Here is a 22,904-nt window from a genome sequence, read left to right on the forward strand (position 1 = left end):
TTAATCGCTTATTTTCAAGACACCATATTGCCAATCAAGGTACGTTTTTATTGCCACCAGCAACCGCCTACTGCTCACTACTTACTCCGTTCTCCAGTTCCATTTTCTTTATCAGTGATACACGTAGGATTTGGCAGTGCTACGTTATTTTGGTGTAAATTTAAAAAAAAATAAAAATCTGCTGCTTGCTTTGTTGTGATGACATTTATGATGATGTCAGCTCACATTGGACACCACAGTTTTCTAATGTGTAAGCAAGTAATTTATCAAGTCATTTTAGATCAATAATATAATAAATTAAAATGTGTAAATTATGACATAATCATCCATGGGTGTCAAAGATTATAACCATATAACAGACACAAGTACAATAGGTCTTCTTTACCAGCTAGATCACCAATATACGCTTAGCACATGGGTCTGGAGTATAAAAAATACAAAAAAAGCAATCTAAATATTGATCATCTGTATTCTCCAGAAAAAAAAAAATCTGAATTTATTTTTAAACAACACAACAGACTAAAAAACAGCCCATCCACAACAAATGTTAACTAAAGCACAACACCAAAAAACCCAAACAAAGCTAGAAGTGTGCAACAGGTATTGTTCCACTGAAAGTTAATGAAACACCTTTGAGCCATAGAAGCCCCGGCGATGTAAAGATAAGTGCTGTGGAAATGTTAGATTAGATGAACAGTCTAATCCATGGCTGAGACTGAACGCAGCAAAGAGCAGAATGTGCAGCAGAAGCGCACGCCATGCACTGACACAGGGCAATTCTCCGGGGTTTTGCATTAACGTGGTAAATTAAAGGGGGTATTAGATTAAATTGGCTCTCCGATTTCAGGAGAGTGAGTAAAATTCTGATTTGCATTTTCCGCCGCTGCTTAAGATATAATTAGTTCAGGGTGATTCCCATGTGGATCACAGTGACAGCAAAGTCTAAGTGGTTGCCAGTAGCTTGGTTTGTTTCGGAGACAAAAACGCACCGAGCTACATTCACTGTGTCTTTAAATGTTTGGAAGTGAGATTTAGCACACCGTCCAAGGTAGTAGCCGCTCTTTCTAATCTCATTTCACTCTTTTAAAATCGCATGTAGACTTTAAACAGAAGGTAATGTGCAAAATCAGCATTTTGGAGCTTTTACCAGGATTCCTCCAGAGTTACACACAATACATGGCTCAAGATACGATGTTATCACGATACCCCTGATGACATAAATTGAAACAGCAGCCCATTACAATACTGTATCACCACATTTAGTATCATGATATTTCAATATTTTTGCACACCTCTAGTACCCAGGCTGGTGCCACCTAGTGCCTCCGCTCAGTTTCATTTCTCTCCAGCGACTAGGTCAGGAATCGGAATACACTAGAAAATTTGCAAGAACCCAGGAAGCTGTAGACCACACACCGGCCAATCAGTGAAGAGCTGTGAAGTGCCTGGGTCCCTTTTGTGGTACAGCACAAAGGTAAACAAAGCAGTCAAGATGGATGTAGACAAAACCATACATTTTGTTTTGGCAACGATTCCCGAGCTAGAGGATTTAAAGCCGTAACAAAGAGAATGTTTGGTGAATTTTTTCAAGAGGAAAGAGGTCATTGCCCTTCTTCCTACGGGATTTGAGGCATTACATACGTCACAACCAAATAACAGCCATTGGTTAAATAAAAAAAACAGTACCCGCCTACCGTCGAGCAAACAAATCCTAATGCCTCATCAAAAACATGCCTTCAGTGGTTTATATGTCATCCATGTATGTTTGAGTAATTTAGCACAATTTGAACCGTCCTTACAGTTATCTGATACAAAACAATACACTGCAGCCTCACAAACCTGGTGTAGTAGTTTATTTAACAGTACGCAAAACTGAAGGGAAACTAATAAAAACATGTCAATATATTGTTTTCGGCATTTAAAAAAAAGTAAAATACCTTGTTTTTACTATGGTGTGAAAAGCTTTGCCTTTTATTAGAGGTGGGCAATAATGACATAAACGAAAATCTTGATAATTTTTTAGCATATCCAGTATCCAGTAAAGCCAGTGTTCAGTGTAGATGGAATGAGATTACATGCCACAAGATCTCGCGAGACAAAATAACAAGATTGTGCACGCATGAGGAAAACCATCTTGTGAGATTTTTTGTATGTGTTTACATTTCGATTGGACTAAAAAGGGGTTAAGTCCTCATGAGTTTCATTTAAATCTTAAGATCCAAAAAGCAGTGCTACATTGATAATAAAATAATAAATACAGAAAATCAAAAATTAAAACAAAAATTGAACTGCACAATTTAATTACTCTAAATAATGTCAAAATCCTTTCATGTCACGTTCTCGCGGGCCCAGTCTCGTGTCTCTCCTCAGCCCTACTATTTCCTTTTTTCTGAAGTAAATTTCTCATGAATTTTTTTCCATAAGCTTTCCCAAAGAAAAAATAAATATTAAAAGTTTTAAAGCTTGCTCAAGCATAATCAACTACATAGTAACAAATGATCACAAACTCTAGTCATTTTATTTCAAATCTGTTTCTGAAACTTTATAAAGTTATTAAAACATTTCGCCAGTGAGTTTTAAATGTGTTTTTTGGTCTAAAAACAACTGTGTTACGGGGGATCATTTACAACGTAGCTAACCTTCACAATGTTTTTGCACTCTTAATATTTGAATTTTTGGAAATGTCTATGGGAAAAATGAATGAAAAATGTACTTTTGGAACCAGAACGAGCAGCCATAGCAGTAACTCAAACTGGTGCTAATATGTGCCAGTAAATGTCTTGGTTAGTAACATTATTCGGTTCATTCATAATCATAATTATTCAGGTAAAAACTAAAACTAAAAATCATAATTTAGTCCTTTCAAATACTGTCCAAAAAAGTAAACCTAAATGTAATGTTGTAATGTAATGTTACCTGTACTTGATCATTCAGAAATAGGGATGTAACAGTAACCGAAATATCGTAATATCGTATCATCAAAAGTCTCACAATAATATGTGGGCTGTCACAATATATCAAACCACAAGTTCTTCTGCTTAAATGCATGGTTTTATAATAACAACACCGAATAAACATCGGGAACTACATATCCCATGATTCATTTCAGCGCCAACAACATGAAGAAACATGTTTTTTACTTGAATTCTTGGGATTATGACGGTAATAATTCACACCAAAATCTTGTCAGGGTATTTTAAAAGCAAAAAAGTGTCCTATCTACAATTCTATTAGCCTTTCCAAAATATGGCAATAAATATCATACCGTGAGATGCACATCGTGATAATATCGTACTGAGAGATTTGGATATCGTTACATCCCAGTTCAGAAAGTTTGATTTCATTAAGCTGGTCACATATTAGATGTATGGTGAACTATTGAACAAGGTGAATGAAAGAAAATTACTTAGAGTTGTTTTGTTTATGGTGGTGATAATTGTGAATAATCGCACAATTTCAGCCTTTGTTCTCTCAAAAATTATAATATAAAATTTTATACTGATAGTCAAGCGGCCAAAAAAATGTATTTAACAAAAGTGCATTATTTAGAGGATTACATTGCACACTGATTTTGTTTTTACTTATGATACACTCTTTTTGCAGCCTTTTGATATATTTTAATCATAAATCATAAACTTGATATTCTAATTTTGCATACCTCGAAAACATGAATTGCAATATAATATGTTTATCGCCCACCTCTGCCTCTGAGTGTGCACACAGTATTCTATTTTGTATGAAACTTTACACCTATAGAAGCCCCTAAACCCAGAGCCGTTTCCGCAGCAGAGGGCGCACCTGTAATTACACATACAGAGTCAAAAATAACAATTACTTCAGGTGGAGCAGGACATAATATAAATTACAGAAGCCAGCAAAAGAGCCTTTAAAAGCATGTGTGGATTCGTTGGGGAGTTTTCACACCCTGAGTAATTTTAACTGTCTTAGCAAATGGATGTTTTCTAAAAGTGAGTCTACCCATGCATTATAAACGTAAGCTTCCTGGACACCTGTTTAGTTTGGACACCTGTATGTGCACAACAATAAACAAGCTTCCAGTTGCCTCATGTCCCACCGCTAATACACGATCAGTGACGTCATGGTAACACGTAGTCTGTATACAGTTTCATGAACACAGAGTCTTAATTTAATAAACTTTTTACCGGTTCCTCTGATGTGAAATAAGTATTGCCATTTGTGACTTAAAGTACAGTCAAATGAGGACAAAAACACAAACTGGTTTTAATTGTATGATCTCATGACATGAAGCAATGAACTCATTTAGATTTCTTACTGGATAATTCTGTTAAGAACCAGATGGAAAATGTTTACTTCAAATCTTGGGACACATATGAGTCTTATGAAATATAACAGTCACGGATTTGCATAATGACCCAATACTGACTGACTGAAAGAGCCTACCAGAAAACAGTTATCTACAGTTTGGACTGAGTAAGATTTCTTATAATTATCTTCCATTTCCACAAACAAAAATCACCAAAAATAACAATCCACCAGGTAAATGTTGCTGACCCAGCCACAGAAAACCAAACTATCTACAATAGTCAACTCCAAAACTGTATATCTTCATTCTCACCTTAAAACTCACTGAGAGTGACACCACCACAGCACCTGATCAACCCAGAATAAAACATTGAAGATTTGTTTATTGATCATGTATGGGCTCAGTGTGACACAGGCAGAGGTCCAGGGTAATGTGGGATTAATGTGATGATTTCATCTCAGTGCCTGATCACCTGGTAAATCAGAGAGCTGCCCCCTCCCTTAGCGGACCTGGGGCTGTTTAGAGCAACGCCATCAGCAGCCCTGCCATCACTCTCACCATCTTGTGGTGGTCAGAGGCTGAGGCTTTGTGGGATATTGATTCTCCCCATCCAGAGACGGTTTCCATAATTGGTTAAAATGACCGGGTGCAGAGAGGGATGGCTCTCTGCTGAAAACCATTTCCCAGCCCTGCTTGGAGCTGAGCCAAGCTCGGGGTTGTTCGGATGCGTTCCAGCCCCAGCCTGACTGGCAGCAATTAGGGGTGTCTGAGCCAAGCTCAGCTTGCGCTCCGCACAAACACCCCTAATTACTGCCAATTAGGCCGGGCGGGTAGGCAGATTTGAGAAGCCGGGGGGATGTTCAGGCATGGGTGGGCATGGAAACAATTTTCAAGGGCTTAGAACGTGACTGGATGAAAAGGTTAATGCTTTGGAGTGCAAGGGGATAATAACAAAAGAAGGGGAAGCAGTGCCCCAGTTCTCACCTCCAGCGATGAGCCTGGCTTCTTTTTCAGCTCCTCACATTTCCTAAATTTGCAGATCTGGTGGCCCGTTTTGCGGTTCCGACAACTGCTGCAGACACCACAGTTGATTAGCCGCCTGCAGGGTGCACAGACCCCACACCTTTTCCTTTTCTTCTTCGCTGGGTTTCCACTGGATGCTGAGGAATTATTCTGTGGGCAGTCTGCCAGATTGGCAATTTGAAACGCACTGTCTGTAACGGCTGCTGAGGCTGCGGGGGAGTGAAGGGCTGTCATGACGATGACCCCGGGAGGTAATGAGATGCCCCCTAAAGCCGGAATAGCGGAAAAAGTTCCAACGCGTTCTGGGAGATTCATTATCTCTGCTTCAGCAGCGCCGCATTTCAGCTTGTTCATGCATTCTCCTGCTAAAGGTCTGCAGTGTTCGGGGGATAAGGTAGAGAGGAAATTATTATTTGCCATTTGCAGCGTCTCTGGCGGCACGCCAGGCTTTCCCGGCCTCTGGGAGTCATTTCTATGCATGCTGGTCCTATTAGGGTTTATTGCCGCTGATTTCCTCCCCCAGAGCATGGCGTTATCACAGTTCCAAGGGGACATGCCAATTCTCGCACTGGGAAAAATGGGCGTTGTGATGCGAGCAATCTTAGCAGTCTGCGGAAATGCTCCATTTGTTTTATAAAAGTTTGCAAAAGACCTGTACCTTTCCATTTCGGCATTATAATCCAAAAGCTGGCTTAATCCACCATCCTGAAGATTATCCTTTTGTAGCAGAGACACCTCTGCATTCTGTCCATTTTCAATGCACAACGCATTGTTTAGGTTAGACATGGCTGTGGAAGGCTGGGCACTGTCTACGAGAAGAAGCTGAGGTCACTGTAGCCTTTGTCCAAGGTGAAGCTGGTTACAAACCCTCTGATACCATCCTGGTTTACCTCCTCCAATGCTAGAACAGACAAAAACAAAAGTTAACCACAAAACAAACTTAAATGTAATTTTCAATGTAATCATTTTCCAACTTCTATTTCCTGCTGTTTACAGTGAAACATTTGAAAATATCTCTGGCCCATTTTATTCTTTGACGTTGTGTAATGAACATATCAGGATCTTCATGTGTTGACAGCTGCATGATAAATGTGACAGACCGGCGTGCTGTGTTTATAAAAGTGAAAAAACAACTGCGATTGAAAAATGCCACAATTTCAAGATGTTTGAGATATCTCGTCAGTAGATATTACCAAATTATCATATTTCAATTCAAATTCCTCAAATTATTTCACCGCATTTATTTTATTTTGCAGTTTGCTAAAGTGTCAGAGAAGCCCCACTACTGGTAATGGCCACACACATAAGGTGGCAGAGTAAACAAAGGGGAGGCCTGCATATTACACTGACCAGCCTCTCCAGTGCACCTGCTGTTCATTCAGAGCCTCCCTCCCATTTACTCAATGACAGCAGAGATAGCCAGTGGAGGATTTACATTAACATCATGGAGCAGAGCCTGGACAGATCCTGCTGCCCCCAGAGCATGTGCGTTTAGTCGGTGCGTGTGTGTGAGCGTGAGGGGAGGGCGGGGGGGTCCATTTCCTCGCCTCTCTCTCTCTCTCTCTCTCTCTCTCTCTCGAGTCTGTCTGGATTTGGTTTCCGCAGATAAAAGCCCATTAGACACATCTCCCCCTACTTCCATTACCTTTTCTGGGCTTTCTCTCTTAATTGCCAAAGCTGCTCCATTGCTGGAACACTAAAGCATTTCAAATCACTTCCACGGTGATACTCGACGACTGTCTCGAAAAAATGAATTATAAGTATGCACATGGACAACAGGCAACAGTAGCGTAGTCGGGGTATTCTCAAAAGTCTTTTCAGAATAGGCTCCGCTACAAAATAATCATCTGACTTTGGTGGGAGGTTGAAGTGTTGCAAAAATACAGCATCCACTTCTGAAGGAGATAACTGGCTTCAATTTAGACTATCGAGGAGAAGTTTGTCTCGAAAAAACGGAGAAATCAAGTGTAAACCAAAAAATAAATAGACTTATTGTCAAAATATGTTAAAAAATAGGAATAACTTGCATGAACAACAGCTGGAAAAATACGACAAAAAGATAAAAAGGCAGAAAATACAGAGGAAAGAGTATCAAAACATAACATGGTGCACTGTAACAAGCAACAGGGTAAACGCTGTCTCAAACTAACATGAGAATATCAAAGCTTACCTGCAAATTAATTAAAGCATAACTAATGAAAAATGCGTTTAGAAAAAGCTTTAATTAATCCATCTATGACATTGGTTATTACATGGAACTATACCTCAAAATGATAAATGACAATATTTCGCAGCATCCACAGTAGGTGCTGGTTCAATGTCAATGTGGCATCCCAAACCACCCGCAGCCACAGTAAACAAAACCTCCTCATCTTAATGATCAGCCCTCCTCGGGTCATTATTACTTAATCAATGCACCCCTGGAGCGAAATGCGCAGCCCAAAGGCAATCAAGTCACGGACATTGATTTTTCAGCCTGTAAACAAAGTTTAGAGAGACAGAAATGTTCAATACTTTGAGCTGCATGGCGAGAGACAGGGACGACACGGAGGAGAGATGGATTGAGGAAAGAAAAGTAGAAAAAAAAAAAAAAAGAGGATAAGCCATTGTGCCGAGGCTGCTGCACGGTGCCATTAATTACACCGTGGTAGACATTCAGATCAAAGGTCATGCGCACGTAAGCCGGAGAGGGGACAGCGGCGTAATAGTGCAAATAAAAGGCGATAAAATTCACCTTCAAAAAAGCAGGACCACTTCACAGCACAGAAACACCCAGGGACGAGTTAAAACGAAATGAAAAACGACTTAAAAGCCAAAACAAGGACGGAAAACAGACGCAGACGAAGCAGGAGAGTAAGCGGGCAAAGCGGCGACTACTTACCGGGGGGGGGTTCCTGATGAGAAGAGCTCCAGAGATGCTAAAAGCGTGGCACCGTGGACCGAGACATCACTGTGAATTGTAAATGTAAAAAAAAATAAATATAAAGCCAAGCCGGAGAACAGCGAAGACAAAAACAGGTTTAGTTGGCGCTCAAGACAAAAGAAGCATTTTCCCGACTTTCGCGACTCGTTGGAAAAGGGTCCGCAAAGTACAAAAGAACTAAAGGACCGCCAAAAAGGAGCGATGAGAATGAAAGAGATGAAAGTCCGATTCGCGGGTTCTCGTGTGCGTCTTTATTGTGTGGCTGTACGTGACTGTGAGCTGCGCCTGGCTGCCTGTTTTGCCCGCTCGGCTCTCTCCGCGCAGCCCGTGTCTCTTGTCGCTGTGTGTGGCTGATTGGCGCGGAGGTGAGGAAGCTGGGATGCGGACACCTACTGATCATTGGCTGGAAATTACTATAGAAACACACGGGAGGAGATGTGGGAGCCGGGGAGGCGGGCCCAGGGCGACCCACGGGGAGAGAAAAACACGTCTACGGGAAAATTACGCACGGCACGTCCTCGGCTCCGCTCCACTTAGGAGAGCGAGAATTTGTAAGAGTTCGCGGGGTTAGGCTGGGTTAAACAGTTAAAAGTGTAGAGCATGGAAAAAACGACGGAAGGGTTTGGGGTTATGCTTTGGCAATGTGTGAACTTGTACAAAACGGGCTGTAGACTTCTCATTTTGGTCGACAATGTTCGTTTCCTTTGCCAAACAGCGTGTAAAAACGTATCATTCTCAATAATATAGTCTATTTATTATTATTTTGTATATTAAGCAGCTCTGGAGTTTGCAATTACAACCTTATAATCAGTTTTTATTTTGTATTTTTCTGTTTCATAATAAGATGACAGGTCCTATATTACGCAAAATTGTCTCTGGTGAACCTACCTCAAGTTGTATTTGTTTAATTCACAGATGTTTGAGTGATCCTTTATCATTAGTCTGTCTACATCTTCAAAGCTCAAAATGCTCAGTTCCACCTTGTGATGTCATGAAGCGGTAGTTTTCAAGTTTAAGGCGTCCTTTTAGCATTTGTTCAGTAGAGACTGGCAAATCCAGGGCTGAAATCATCCAAATGATTCTGCTGAAGGTGTATGGAGTTTAGAAACTGTTTTCTGTTTGAGGGAAGAACTCAGTCAAAATATGCAGAGCTGAGTTAAACGTGTGAGAATGAAACAGAACATAACTCCAAGTATGTTTTTTCTTCGATGAGGAAACAACATTATAACATACGTAGATCAGAAAATAGCGTAATATGGGCCCTTTTAGTTGTCCCATAGACAGGCAGAGTCACATTGTTTTGTAGTTTTCTTTCTCTCGCCGATCTTCAGAGATTCTACAGAGTTATTCGGTTTGAGTCAGCAATAACCAGCACAGTGACTTTGTTATCAGCTGACCCTTACCTGCGCTAGAATGATTTAAAGTACGGGTCAAAAACAAAAAAGCTTAGGGGCAGTTTATCTTAACACAAGTGACAGAAATGCTTACTCAGGAACATTTTGCACATTATAATCTCCACCAGTTACGGCGTACCGTTTTTAATTGGCTTCATAATCTTTCATTTTGAGGATGACAGCCTGAAACTTTAGGGAAGTCCTGCTCTATGCAACTTTCCTGGAGAAGAGTCACCAAGCCGCCTGTTTTTCTCCATTGTTACTGATTGGCTTGGATTTTCCACAGTGTAACATTTAACAAAAAAAATTCCATTTGTATTTATTTCTTAAAGGATCACCTGGGCGTCTCCCGCGGGAGGTGTTCCGGGCTCGTCCCACTGGGAGGAGGCCCCGGGGAAGACTCAGGACACGCCAGAGGGACCATGTCTCTCGGCTGGTCTGGGAATGCCTTAGGGTCCTTCCGGTGGAGCTGGAGGAATTGTCTGGGGTGAAGGAAGTCTGGGAGTCCCTGCTTAGACTGCTGCCCCTATGAATAAGCGGGGAAAAAATTGATGGATAAATGGAAATTAAAGGGACAATGCCGACTAAAAGATAAGATAATGCAAAAAAACATGTACTTGTAAATATGCAGGATTGTAACCAAAGCTTAGTCACCTATAAAGAAGTAACAGGTCAGATCTGTGGAGAGGCAAGACTGCATCTCTTCAAGGTATATTTTAGCAATAAAAACATTTATAACTGAATAACTGCGAGATAGATGAGTTTAATGCAATTCTGAACATACCCACACCAGAAAAGTTTCGTAGTCCATCTTTAATTTCATGAGCACATTTCCGTACAGTACGAGCCCGTGATATTGAGTTGTGTTTAGGATGTGTGTTGAAGCGTGTAGTTTATAGAGGCACAAGAGGGAGGGGGCTGTCATTTGCTGCACGCGTCTTTTAATAAGGATTGGGGGAAACTTGTCAAATTAATTTGAATGGAGCTGAGCCGTGATTAAGATAAAATGCCTCCGCTCGCCTGTACCCCCCCCTTCTTCTTCTTCTTCTTCTTCTTCTCCTCCTCCTCCTCCTTCCTCACTCTCTCTCTCCCGTCCTGCGACAGCCATAATTACCAAAACCTCCAGGATTCATCACCATTAGAAGTCCCGCCTGCTGCCCACCCATTGCCCATATTTGGCTCCCACAGGCTCACAGTGAACATTCAGCCCGGTCTGAGTTGCTCTGTGCTCTCATTCATGTCGATGCAAGCCTGCAGTTATGGTATAAAACTCCAGGATTATTGCAGCCCTCACAGAGCTTATCTGTAAAGCTTCAGGGTACACTTTGGAATAAAGTAAACATGTCACCATCACCTCAGAAACACCAGCCACAGCTAATTGTTAATTATGCACCCTCATAGATTCTGTTAGACACACTTTATGTCATCACCGGTCTGTAACTATAGTGGAACAAGCTCATTATTGACTCATTACAGGCCACTCCCATCACGTTAGCATGAAACATCTGATAATTTGCTGTTAAATACAGTATTTTTAATTGTTTGCTTGTTTGCAAATTAAATTGAAAATTACATTAGAGTTATTGCTTTTAGTTTCATAATAGGATCATGGCTGTTCATTGCTCTTTATTCTATATTACGCAAAATTGACTCTTGAGAGCTTTAAGAAATTTTGTTTTATTTACACATTTGAGTAACCTTGGTTTATTCGTTTGTCTACATCTCCAAAGCTCAAAATGCTCTGTTCCACCTTGTGATGTCATGAAGTGTTAACAGCTCCTAATTACATTTTCATTATTTGAGTTTGGATTTTCCAGCGAAGAAATGATCCAAATGATTCTCATGATCAAGGGAATGGAGAATGAAACAAAATAAAATTGGTATGTTTTCAATGAGGAAACATTATAACATAGATCAGAAAATAGCACAATATGAGCCCTTTAATAAGGTCAACTTTACTGACATTGGTTTGATATTATTTTAGTAAATCAAAAATATTACCTGTTCAGATATATGTATTCAACATTTTCATCTAGAAGAGCAGATACAGTCACATGGGGTAAGTAAACCTTTTTTTTTTCTTTTCAAATGATATACTGTATTTTCTTAAACGTAATTTAGCTCAGATGATAAAGTTGATGATCCTAGAGTGTAAGTTTAGATCTTGGATGTTTTTTCACTTCAGTCCAGGGGTCTCCAACCTTTTTCTTCCGGTGAGCTACCTACAAAAAAAAAAAATGCCAAAGAGCTACTACTTTTAGCAGTCACAAGAAATTCAGCATATAAACCCTTAGATTTGGAACAATTAGATACCTATAAAACATAAACTTTCATCCATTTATTAGTGCTCAAAATTAGGCACCAAAATGATACATGTACAATGGTAGTTCATCAAATTTGAGTTATTCAGCACAAATGTGTAATTCAGAAGTCCTTTGGCGAGCCACTGGAAGCTCCTGAGCTACAAGTTGGAGACTCCTACCTTAACCTTTTAACGCCAATCTAACAGGTAACAGCAGATACAGAACTGAAACAACCTCTTCCCCCACCAAGACATTCCAAAAGTTCAGTAAAAGTATTTGTGTTTTTCCTTTAAACATTCCATAAACAGACCGACAGTGCTTCTACTTCATATACTCTTGTTCCAGCTAAAAACTTAGAAAATTTTGGTAATCCACAAGGGAAATTATTTGGACATAGGAGCTCACACGTCACGATATAATATAATAACAAAGAGCAAAAATATAAATGGTAATGATAATTTAAAAATAAGAAGCAGAAATAGCAAGAGACTGGCAAAATTTTATACATGTACCATATTTTTCAGACTATAAGTCACAATATCAATAATGGTGAATTCTCTTTTCTATTTTCATACATAAGGCACACCAGATTATAAGACGCAATTCCGATTTTTGAGAAAATTAAAGGATTTTAAGTGCCCCTTATAGTCCAAAAAATATGGTACATGTACAAGTAAAAAAATACAGAAAAAATATAGAACTATAGTAATACAAATACTTCTCAGCTATATACAAGTCAAAGAAGCGTTATTCTAAAATATATGATGACATGAATCCCAGAAAGAATAGTTATTGCTACTGTAAGAATTAACGAGGATACAAAATAAAGAATAAAAAATTAATCCAGGACCTGCTAATTCAACTGCACCATTGACTGTCATTCTAACTCCTTTTGCTTCTTCGTTTAACTTCTTGGTGAAGAAAAAGATCCCAGAACTACCGAGCTTTGTGACTCTTCGACTACAGGCCTTGACACACCAGAACAGGAATAACTCCAAATGTATGAGTTTAATACAATTTAATACAATTTAATCCATCTCCTGAAATGCCGAAGAGAAACAGATGGGTTTAATCAGCACATTATTTACTTTGGTCCAAAAATAGTGATGAATCAGGAGCAGAGTGACAGAACTCATATTTGCAAAGTCGGTGTGGCATTTGAACGCATCCTAAATGGTTATTTTCCCCCACTGCCCTGAGCATACATCCCTGTAAGCGCGTGTGTGCCGAGGCTGCTATCTCTGAAAATGATTTTATCTCGAGGCGGACGATAATAGCCCCCAGGGGAAATCTTCCTCGGTGGTCCTAACCTCTGCATGCTGGATGTGATGGTGCGGCAGCGGGAGCCTCGAACCCTCGTGCAGGCCTTTGTTCCAGGCTGATCTCCCTCCCCAAGTCACTCCGCCTCCTGTCTCCCTGGGCTTTTAGCTCACGCTCAAGTAGTAATTAATAACCATCGCCTAGGATATAAATATAGCCCACATTTAGTCGATGGAGGAGAATCACGGGTGGAACAGGGTGTTTACTGTTTGAGAATCTCCAAAGCACAAAACGCTCGGTTCCAGCTTATGATGTCATGAAGCCGTAGTTTTCAAGATAACAGCTACGGTTTACTTTGTTTTGTAGAGACTTGCAATTCCAGGGCTGAAATTATCTACTGTATTTTTCTGGACTATAAAGCGCACTTAAAATCTTTTCATTTTCTCAAAAATCTTCAATGCGCCTTATAATCCGATGCGCCTTCATGCATTAATTCTGGTTGAGCTTACTGATCTCAAACCAATTTTATGTGGTACATGGCGCTCAAAAATCTGTCAGAATGTTTTAGTACGACTTTGGTTAGCTACGCAGTCACATCGCTTAGTGGAATGTCAGAGCATTGCGGCTACCGAGCCTCGCGGTGTCTGACAGAAGCTGACCGCATTAGTGCACAATGAGCAAGCAGTTTTTTTCAAAGCTTATAGTTTATGCAAATTAGCCATGTGGGTTTAAGTTTTGTTTATGTAAAACTTAAACAAATGTGTGCAAAGCTGCATTAAAGGTTGTATAGAGGATTTTCCAAGGAACGAGAAATCCAGCGACTGTTTGTCCTTTTTCAAATGTTGTGCATGCGTGAAACCACCCCCCCTCCCCTGCAGCTCCCTACGTAGAAACGCCTTCTCCCGCCTCCTCTTTACGCCAGAAACAGGTTTGTTTACAGCCGGTGCACTGCACATGACTTGTAAACAACTAACTACAGTGTTGGTTAGGCAAGACGGAGAAGTGAGGAGCAGGGGGAAGAGCGGATCGGGCAGCGGGGACAGGAGCAGGAAAGGGGTGCAGAGAAGGTTGCGCGAGATTCCGTGCGAATGAACTAGCTACAACATGCAGCAGCAAGCGGACTCTTTCTTTGCATTGAAAATTACGTTTTCAGACATAGGATATCGCTTTCGTGTCCTGAAAAACGTTTGACTAGCTCTTGGAAATAAAGTACGTTTTCATAATAAGCAGAAGTTTCCTGTCCAGGAGTAATTTGGCGACCAGTGCGTCAGTCTTTAGACCCTGTGTCTGCTTCAGTCGCGCCATCGCTGGAATGAATCTTCAAGAATCACCTTAGTTTGGCTTCCCTGCTTTTTCCCTTGTCTTCTTCTTTCAGTGACCTCAAAAACGGACTTTCTTTTGCGGCGAACTGCTCCTGGATTCTTGTCTGCCATTGCAACAAACTTTGTGCTAACTGCGAGGAAGATATAGGTCAAAAAAAGCCGCTAAGAACTGTTGCGTTGGTGGAGTAAACAGCGTCTGTGCGGCTTGCGTCTGTGGACTGCGTGACAGGCGTACGTAAGCCACGTACCGGCGGCGCAGGCAAGTCAGTTATGCTAGAAACGTAGGGAGATTGATTGACAGCCTGTCAGCTAACAGATAACGAGGCAGTGTCGTTATCTATTGGCAAATGTTTAGCCCCACCACGTCCAGAGTTGACGAATTTTTATTCTCTTTTTTTTGGTCATCATAATTACAAGGCTACTGCATCTCTATAATGCTATCATTGACAACAATTGACAACTTGAAACAAAAAAAAATCCTCCATACAACCTTTAAATACATTATTACTCAATGTCTATTTGAGTCCTTCTCGTAGGAAATAAAAATCCAATTTTAAATTATCCACCCACATTCACATTCATAATATACATTCCTCAAAACAGGGAGACAACGCCGGGCAAATTACACAACGATCTGCCAATGGATGCTGGATGCCTGGGCTAGGGGATCAGTCTCAAGTGTCGTCCGTTTGTTTTGCTTAATGCGCCTTATAATCCGGTGGACCTTATGTATGAAAATAGATGAGAAAATTCAACATTATTGATATTATGCCTAATAGTCCTAAAAATACGGTATGATTCTAGTAAAGATGCATGGAGTTTAAAAACACAGTGGAGCACTTTTTGTATTACTACATGACATCACAAGTTGGAACAGAGAAGGACTCAGCCTAAATCTGTGTGTTAAACCTGTGTGAATGAAACACGGGTGAGGAAACAACATTATAACATAAATCAGAAAATAGTTTAACACAAGCTTTTTAATGAGCTCAAGTTTACTGACATTGGTTTGAAATTATTTTAGAAAGTCGAAAAATATATGCCTGCTCAGAAATATGAATTCCTTTTTGAAATGGGCTTTTGGCTCACGCTCAAGCGGTAATTAATAACCATTGCCTACGATTCAAATGCAGCCCACACTTAGTCGAGGGAGGATACTCACAGGGGTAAAAAGTCATAAGATGCGTCTGTTTGGCGGGAGGTGAGGCAAATGCATCGATTCTTCTGTCTCAATTTAATCTGAACAGCGCTCAGCCAAATGTGAGGAAACTGATACACTAGTACAGTCAGTGGTGCTCAACCTTTTTCTCTCAGTGACCCAAACATTTCTCTACTACCCGAGAAACTACCATCTTAAAAGGAAAATGTAAATATTTTATAGTTAGTAAAGAGAAAGAATAGAAAGACTGATAGAAATCAAAATCATTATAAAAATGATCTTATTTGCTGATCAAAATTTGTGTTGGGTTTGAGGCTGGGAATCAGTCCAATAGTAAACACTTTGCACATGCTCATATTGTAACTTGGGAAAAATAAAAATATGCTAATAAATTCCTCCATACCTTTAAACCGCTGGTAAAACAATTCAAAATTTCTCTGTTGGTTTATATCGCACCGGACTATAAGTCGCACTTTTTTGGGGAAATGTATTTTATAAAATCAGAGACCAGGAACCAACATTTCATCTTGAAAGGCAAGTTACAGTAATAACAATAGAACAGAGAACAACAGACTGTTAATGTCACATATGAAGAGTTATTCAGATAACTATAGCATAAACAACAGAACAGAACAAGTTTACCAAACTCTCCATCTCAATCAAAATCAATAAATCCATTGAATTCTTCCTTTTCTGTGTCACTTCAGAGCAACTCCACGACCTCCGGAGGTAAACGGAGCACCGCTTCTTCTTCTGTGTAGCTCTTGCCAGACTCAGCATCAGTTCCAGTTAGACTTATTCCGGCCTTTCTGAATAAAGACAGGATGGTTTCGATGTCACTGAAGTCCAGGCTTTGTCAATCCATCTAGTGACTTCTAGGAAAGTTGCATATCGCACGCTCCTGGTGTAACAAGTTTCTCGCTCTCTCCAAACTTTATTTCTGCTGCTCGATTACCATTTTCAGCTGCATGCATATTTCCCTACTTTCATCTTGTAATCTGTAAAATATGATTTTCTTTTTGGGGCATTTGTGTTCAGTCTTCTCAGTTGTCTTTATAAGTTTGTTTAAATTTAATATTTTCAGTGGTACAGAAGTAATGGTGCGATAGACTGACACAGACAGGACAGCGGCTCTTTCTGCAGGAGACATGTGCAGTAGAGCGAAGTAACAGTGGTACAGGAGTAATAGGAGTAGCAGATACTGGCACATGAGCCAGTCAGTCTGAAAATTTTAATAATAAAGTCACAGAACCACCCAAACCATGAAAAAGTGCGACTTATAGTTAAAAAAAATACAATATTTGGATCCCCGTCTATATTGATGTCCAAATAATGTCCAAATAATGTTCTTTTGTGGATCTATAAAATTTGTGTAAGTCTAACTCTAATGTCTTCAATATTCTCTGGAGCTGTGATGCTGACTGGAGTCTCTGTTCTGTCTAGGATGACTAGATTTTCAAAATAAAAAACAGGGACACCAAGGTTTGTGGTGGCTGGTAATAATAAAATTGTGAAACGAGTGCGTAATTAAGGAAAATTGTTCTGCGTTCAGTCAGTATAGTCACATTTTCTCTGTGTTTTTGGTCATTTTTAAGCAGCTTTTCTGTATTTTGTATATTCATCACAAGCTCCTGGAAATGTGTTGAAATCCATTTTGCAATTTTTCTTGAGTCAGTGTGTGCATTTTGTCACCATGGTAACCGATGAACATTCCACCATAGGCATTCAGGCATTCACCCTCAACCTGATGTCAACGCAAAGTATCAGTATTTGTACAGAGTACACTGATAATTGCAGACAGTAAAATGGTGAATTTCTGATCAACACATTTCACTAAGCTCACCATGACTCATTACGTATTAAAGTCAAAACTGCAGTCTGCCTGTGAGCTCGCGAAATATAAGGGTAGGCACTTTTCTGGTGGCGGTGTCTCGTGGAGGTGTTTCAGACTGTTATGGTAAACAACATTCCTCTTGGGCTTTTAAATCTGCAGTAGAAATACACTGAAGAGACAGAGTGAGGAGAGACTGCTGCTCAAGATAGAAGACTGTGAAAAATGGTGAGCCAGTGTTAAGACATGTTGAAATATTGTACACATGTTAAAGGGCCAATATGACGCTATTTTCTGATTGTTATAATGTTGTTTTCTCATCAAAAACAGACCTGGAGATGTGTTTTGTTTCATTCACACATATTTAACACACAAACTCTACAAATTTAGTTTTCTCTCAGACTGAAAATGCTCTGTTCCACCTTGTGATGTCATGTTGTATAAGAGGAAGTGCTCCACTGTGTTTTTAAAGTCTATGCACCGTTACTAGAATAATTTAGGTCATTTAAACCCTGGAATTGCCAATCTCTACTAAACAAAAAGTAAAAGGAGCTGTTAATTTGAAACAGAGTCCTGCATGGGTCTATTTTTCGAGACCTACACCTGCCCACACCCGCGCAGTACAAGCACCACATCCGCACCTGCCCGGACCCATTAATATTCCGCCTGTTACCCGTCCATGCCCGTGATAAATTGGGGTCAGTCCACTAGTCCGACAGCCCAGTAATCCAGGAATAAACCAGGACTAAACCAGGACTGAAGCTATCCTGTGTCATTAACGGATTATAAATACATACACGCCGTAACCGCAAAGCCGATCGCCAGGACTACACCAGGGCTGGACTAGGAAAACACCAGAACTGAACCAGGACTGAACCATGTCTAAATCAGGACTTAACCAGGTCTAAAACAGGACTAAACCAGTGTCATTAACATAAATATATATACGCCGCAACCACCAAACCAATCACCAGGACTCCACCAGGACTGGACCAGGTCTAAACCAGGATTTAACCAGGTGTAAACCAAGACTAAGTCGGGACTAAATCAGGACTGAACCATTTCTAAATCAGGATTTAACCAGGTCTAAATCAGGACTAAACCAGGAGTGCAGCCGCCGTGCCAATCACCTCTGCTAATGGGTTTTATGTTATAAATACACTAAAGTCACTCTCTCATCCTTGTCTGCCGTCGTTCCAGGAAAAGACCGGGAAAAATCCGGAACGTTAAAACTACCACTTCATGACATCATAAGCTGGAAAAAAGCATTCTGAGCTTTGTAGATTCTCAAACAGCAAACACTCATACACCGTCACTAGAATCATTTGGATAATTTCAGCCGTGGAATTGAGTCTCTTCTGAACAAAATGCAAAAAGTAGCTGTTAACTTGAAAACTACCACTTCACGACATCACAAGGTGGAACAGAGCATTTTGAGCTTTGGAAATAAACAGACTGATAATAAAGGCTTACTCCAATGTGTGAATGAAACAAAACAACTCCTGGTATGTTTTTAATGAGATAACATTGGAACTTGGCTTAAGGTGAGAGATTGTTAAACCAGTTTTACATGTTGATAAACTCATTGAGAACAGTTCCCAACCCTTGTTTGTTGCGAAGCTTGTGACATAACACCACGGCAACTAGCACTGCTCTGCTCTATTCCTCAAAGACGATCTGCCTGCATGTTAAAGAGGTAGGTTTAGCCATTCTGTACTGGGTATATGAATGTGTACTTGTATATTTAAAGGTGCACTGTGTCATTTTTTTACTAGAGGGTCTATCAAATGCTTTCTCCATAGAGATGTTATTGTTTCTTCTGGAATGTTTCATAGTATGGCATTAAACCTTTCTGTCTTCATAGAGACCAAACCAGACCAAGTTACAGGTCAGATCTGTGGAGAGGCAACCCTGCTCACAGTCAGAATGTCTGTTTTTCTAGGTTTTAGCCAACAGATGGTTTCACTTTGTGGACCTCACGGCATTAGGATTCGTTCGCTCGACGGTTGGCGGGTACTTTTTTATTTAACTAATTGCTGCTATTTGGTCGTGATGTATGTAATGTGCCAAATCCCGTAGGAAAAGGGGCAATAACGTCTTTCTCAATCTCTGGAATCGTTGCCAACACAGAATGTATGGCTTCGTATACATCCATCTCGACCGCTTTGTTTACTGTTGTGCTGTATCACAAAAGGGACCCAGACAGGCGCTTGAGTTTGACGTCATGGCTTCACAGCTCTTCGCTGATTGGCCAGTGCGTGGTCTTGCAAACCGTCTAGTGTATTTCAATTCCTGACCTAGTCATTGGAGAGATTTAAATTGAGCGGAGGCACTTGGTGGCACCAGTCTGGCTACATAAAACCACCTGCAATTTAGTAAATGTAAGGTAGAACCAATGACATATCAATAGAAACAAGCAGGTGACAGACCCCCAAACTAAAAGTTACACAGTGCACCTTTAATGTTATTTGAACAACAAAATTGCACAAAATCTGGGAAGACTAATGTACAGATTTTTTTTTTATATATCTTTTTTTATGGGCACTCATCCCTTGTTCGCCAACAGAAACAGCCTGGGTGAGAGACAGACCTCACACTCCACAACAAAGCTGACTCCACAAAACCATGCATCCTGAACTGAAATCCAGAGCGGACTTCTTAAATTACTCCAGAGAAATCACCCTGGACCCAAACACAGCTCACAGCTTGATTTTCCTGTCCGAAGAAAACAGACGAGCAACGCTTTCACAGCAAAACCAAAACTATTCTGAAGATTTGCACAGATTCACCGATTTCTACCAGGTTTTGAGCAGTGAGAGTCTAACTGGTCACTGTTACTGGGAAGTGGAGTGGAGCGGGTATGGTGTTGCAATAGCGGTATCGTACAAGAATATAAAGAGAAAAGGACGATCAGACGACTGTGTTTTTGGACACAATGTGAATTCATGGGCGTTGGATTGTGATAATATTAACGGATTTTCATTTTGGTTCGACAGATCGCGCACACGGGTCTCGGGTCCGGTTGGGTCTAGAATCGGGGTTTATCTGGACCACAGTGCAGGGCTGTTGGACTTTTATAACATTCAAGACAAAACCATGAAACTCCTTCACAGAGTTAAGACCAACTTCACTCAACCTCTCTACGCCGGGGTCTGGTTCAACTGGGATTTCAATGATTCTGTTCACTTTCCTAAACTTTAAAGTTGTACTGTGTAACTTTTCTGGTGGACAGTGTGTTGCCATCTTGATTCCAGGCTTTGCCGAGAATGTTCCAGTGTGACATTAAACTCAAGTAAGAGTAATGTTACTTTTGTAAATATTCCATCCAGTCCTTGTATTTGCAGAGATCGCTGGTGCTAGGTTAGTGCATGTCAATGGCCATAGTTATCCTGCCACTAAAAAAAGTCTTACCCACTCCACAAAACACCCAAGGCAAAACAATTGTAATGTCAAACTGAATGTCTGTGTTGATAGAATAATTTTAGAAGTAAAATCAACGTTGCATTTGAAGGATTTATGTCTGAGCAGCAGCAGTGAGTTGTACTTCCTGAAAACTTAGCAGCGGTGAACTGATATATGAGAAAATAGTCCCTCAACATGCAATGATCCATGCAATGCAAGGTTAGTTTTATTTCAAACATTATTCTATCAACACTGTTATTCACATAGACAGTCTGGCGTAATAATATATTTGCTTTATATTTGCTTTGCTTCGGGTGTTTTGTGGAGTGGGTAAGACTGTTTTTATTGGCAGGATAACGGCCATTGACATGCACTAGCCTAGCACCAGTGACCTCTGCAAATACAAGGACTGGATGGAATATTTTAAAAAGTGTCTCCACACGTCTCCAACACTCTGGCTCACTAGGAAATGAAGTCCTATGTCCAAAATTTTGGACTGTCCCTTTAAGAAAATGACTTCTCAAGTAAGAGTAACTTAAAAAGCAACTGTTGGGATGTAAGATCTGATTTCTTGTTTAATTACCTCCGCCAAGGAGGTTATGTTTTTGCCGGCGTTTGTCTGTTTGTTTGTTTGTTTGTTTGTCTGTTAGCAACATAACTCAAAAAGTTATGGACCGATTTTGATGAAATTTTCAGGATTTGTTGGAAATGTGAAAAGGAAGAACTCATTTCATTTTGGGGGTGATCTGGAAGAAATCCTGGATTCTGGATCACTTTGAAATTTTAGTTAACATTGTGGTAAATGGGGCCAAAAATTTTGTTTCTCAATATCTCGGTTAATTATTGACCAAACCCCATGAAATTTAACTCAGGGATGGACAATGGGATCCTCTTTCATATTCCAAAGGCTGATCCGGATCTGATCCAGAAGACTGATTTGATCGCAATTTATATAAACAATGGGGGTAATCCTTGGCGGAGGTCTGCGCTCTCTGAGTGCTTTTCTAGTTTAATTTGAAAAACCACCAACATGCATAAAATCTGGTATTTTCAAAGGATACAGACAAAAATGAGAACAAGCACAAGTACATTATATCTTAAAGGGATTATCTATGTAAATTGGTCTAAAATAGAAACGTATATCTACCTCTGGTCTTATTTTGGCATTTTAGTGCATGTTTGTTAAAAATCTGACTTTTGGGTCAAAGTCATGTTTGTACCGCCCTCTTTAGGATCAACTACAGCCAGGGCATTTGAATTTTCGGGCTGGACTAACGGCTGCTAATGAGTCAGATGCAGGTTATTATGTCATGAGCGCAGGCACTGGAGTGTAGAGGTGGTACGTGAGGAGCCCCACTCAGCCCTGCCCCCACCTGGCACCACCATGCACCCCAATGTTCCACCATGTCTGGAGAAAAGGGAAACGGAGTGATCCAAGCACAAATGTTTGCTCTGTTTCAAAGTCTGGAGGATTTTTGAGATTTTGCTCCGGGGTAGAGTAAAGCTTTGGGAGGGTGTTTAATTGCTCTTTAAGGCGTGGTGCAAGAAACACACATGTCCAAATCATTTCAGTTTGTCAACATAAAGCTTTTGTCACTTACTCACAGTGGGAAGACTAAACTAAATATTTCCTCAAGTAAAAGTACTGTTACTTCAATAAAAATATTACTCAAGTAGAAGTAAATGTATGCTGCTGGTAAAGTAAATGTATCTGAGTAGTATCCAGTGACTTATTTATTTCAGTGGAGAGAAGCCAGGGATGCTGTCGAATCAAGTTAGAGGCAGATCTGTGAAGAGGCGACACCACTGAAGAATCGGTTTATAAAGGTATTTTTGAGAAATAGGTTTAATGCACTGTGGTGGAACATTCCAGGCAAAGCAGACAGGCTTGTGGTGTACTGATAAAATTTGCGGTTCACCTTTAATAACTTATTTGGTCAGAGCAGGAGCATTCACACCTGGTTTAGACCGGTTCAGACGTGGTTGGGATCTGGTTTAGACA

At 40.3% G+C, this 22,904-nt stretch overlaps 1 protein-coding gene across 1 annotated transcript in view; it reads right to left on the reverse strand.

The window, feature by feature from the left end:
- The window catches only part of cxxc4 (CXXC finger 4), a 112,219-nt gene that overhangs the window by 38,290 nt on the left and 51,025 nt on the right, over positions 1 to 22,904 (reverse strand). Inside the window, exons 6-8 of the mRNA XM_055158653.1 lie at positions 9,964 to 10,151; positions 8,190 to 8,258; positions 5,270 to 6,209 (exon numbers count right to left, since the gene is read on the reverse strand). Coding sequence (XP_055014628.1) covers positions 5,270 to 6,094 — 825 coding nt within the window. The 5' untranslated portion in view covers positions 6,095 to 6,209; positions 8,190 to 8,258; positions 9,964 to 10,151. The remainder of the gene's footprint in view (positions 1 to 5,269; positions 6,210 to 8,189; positions 8,259 to 9,963; positions 10,152 to 22,904) is intronic.

This window comes from Boleophthalmus pectinirostris, unplaced genomic scaffold, assembly GCF_026225935.1.
Source record: "Boleophthalmus pectinirostris isolate CB_2022bp ecotype Guang Dong unplaced genomic scaffold, ASM2622593v1 HiC_scaffold_22, whole genome shotgun sequence".
Classification (NCBI taxonomy): Eukaryota; Metazoa; Chordata; class Actinopteri; order Gobiiformes; family Gobiidae; genus Boleophthalmus; species Boleophthalmus pectinirostris.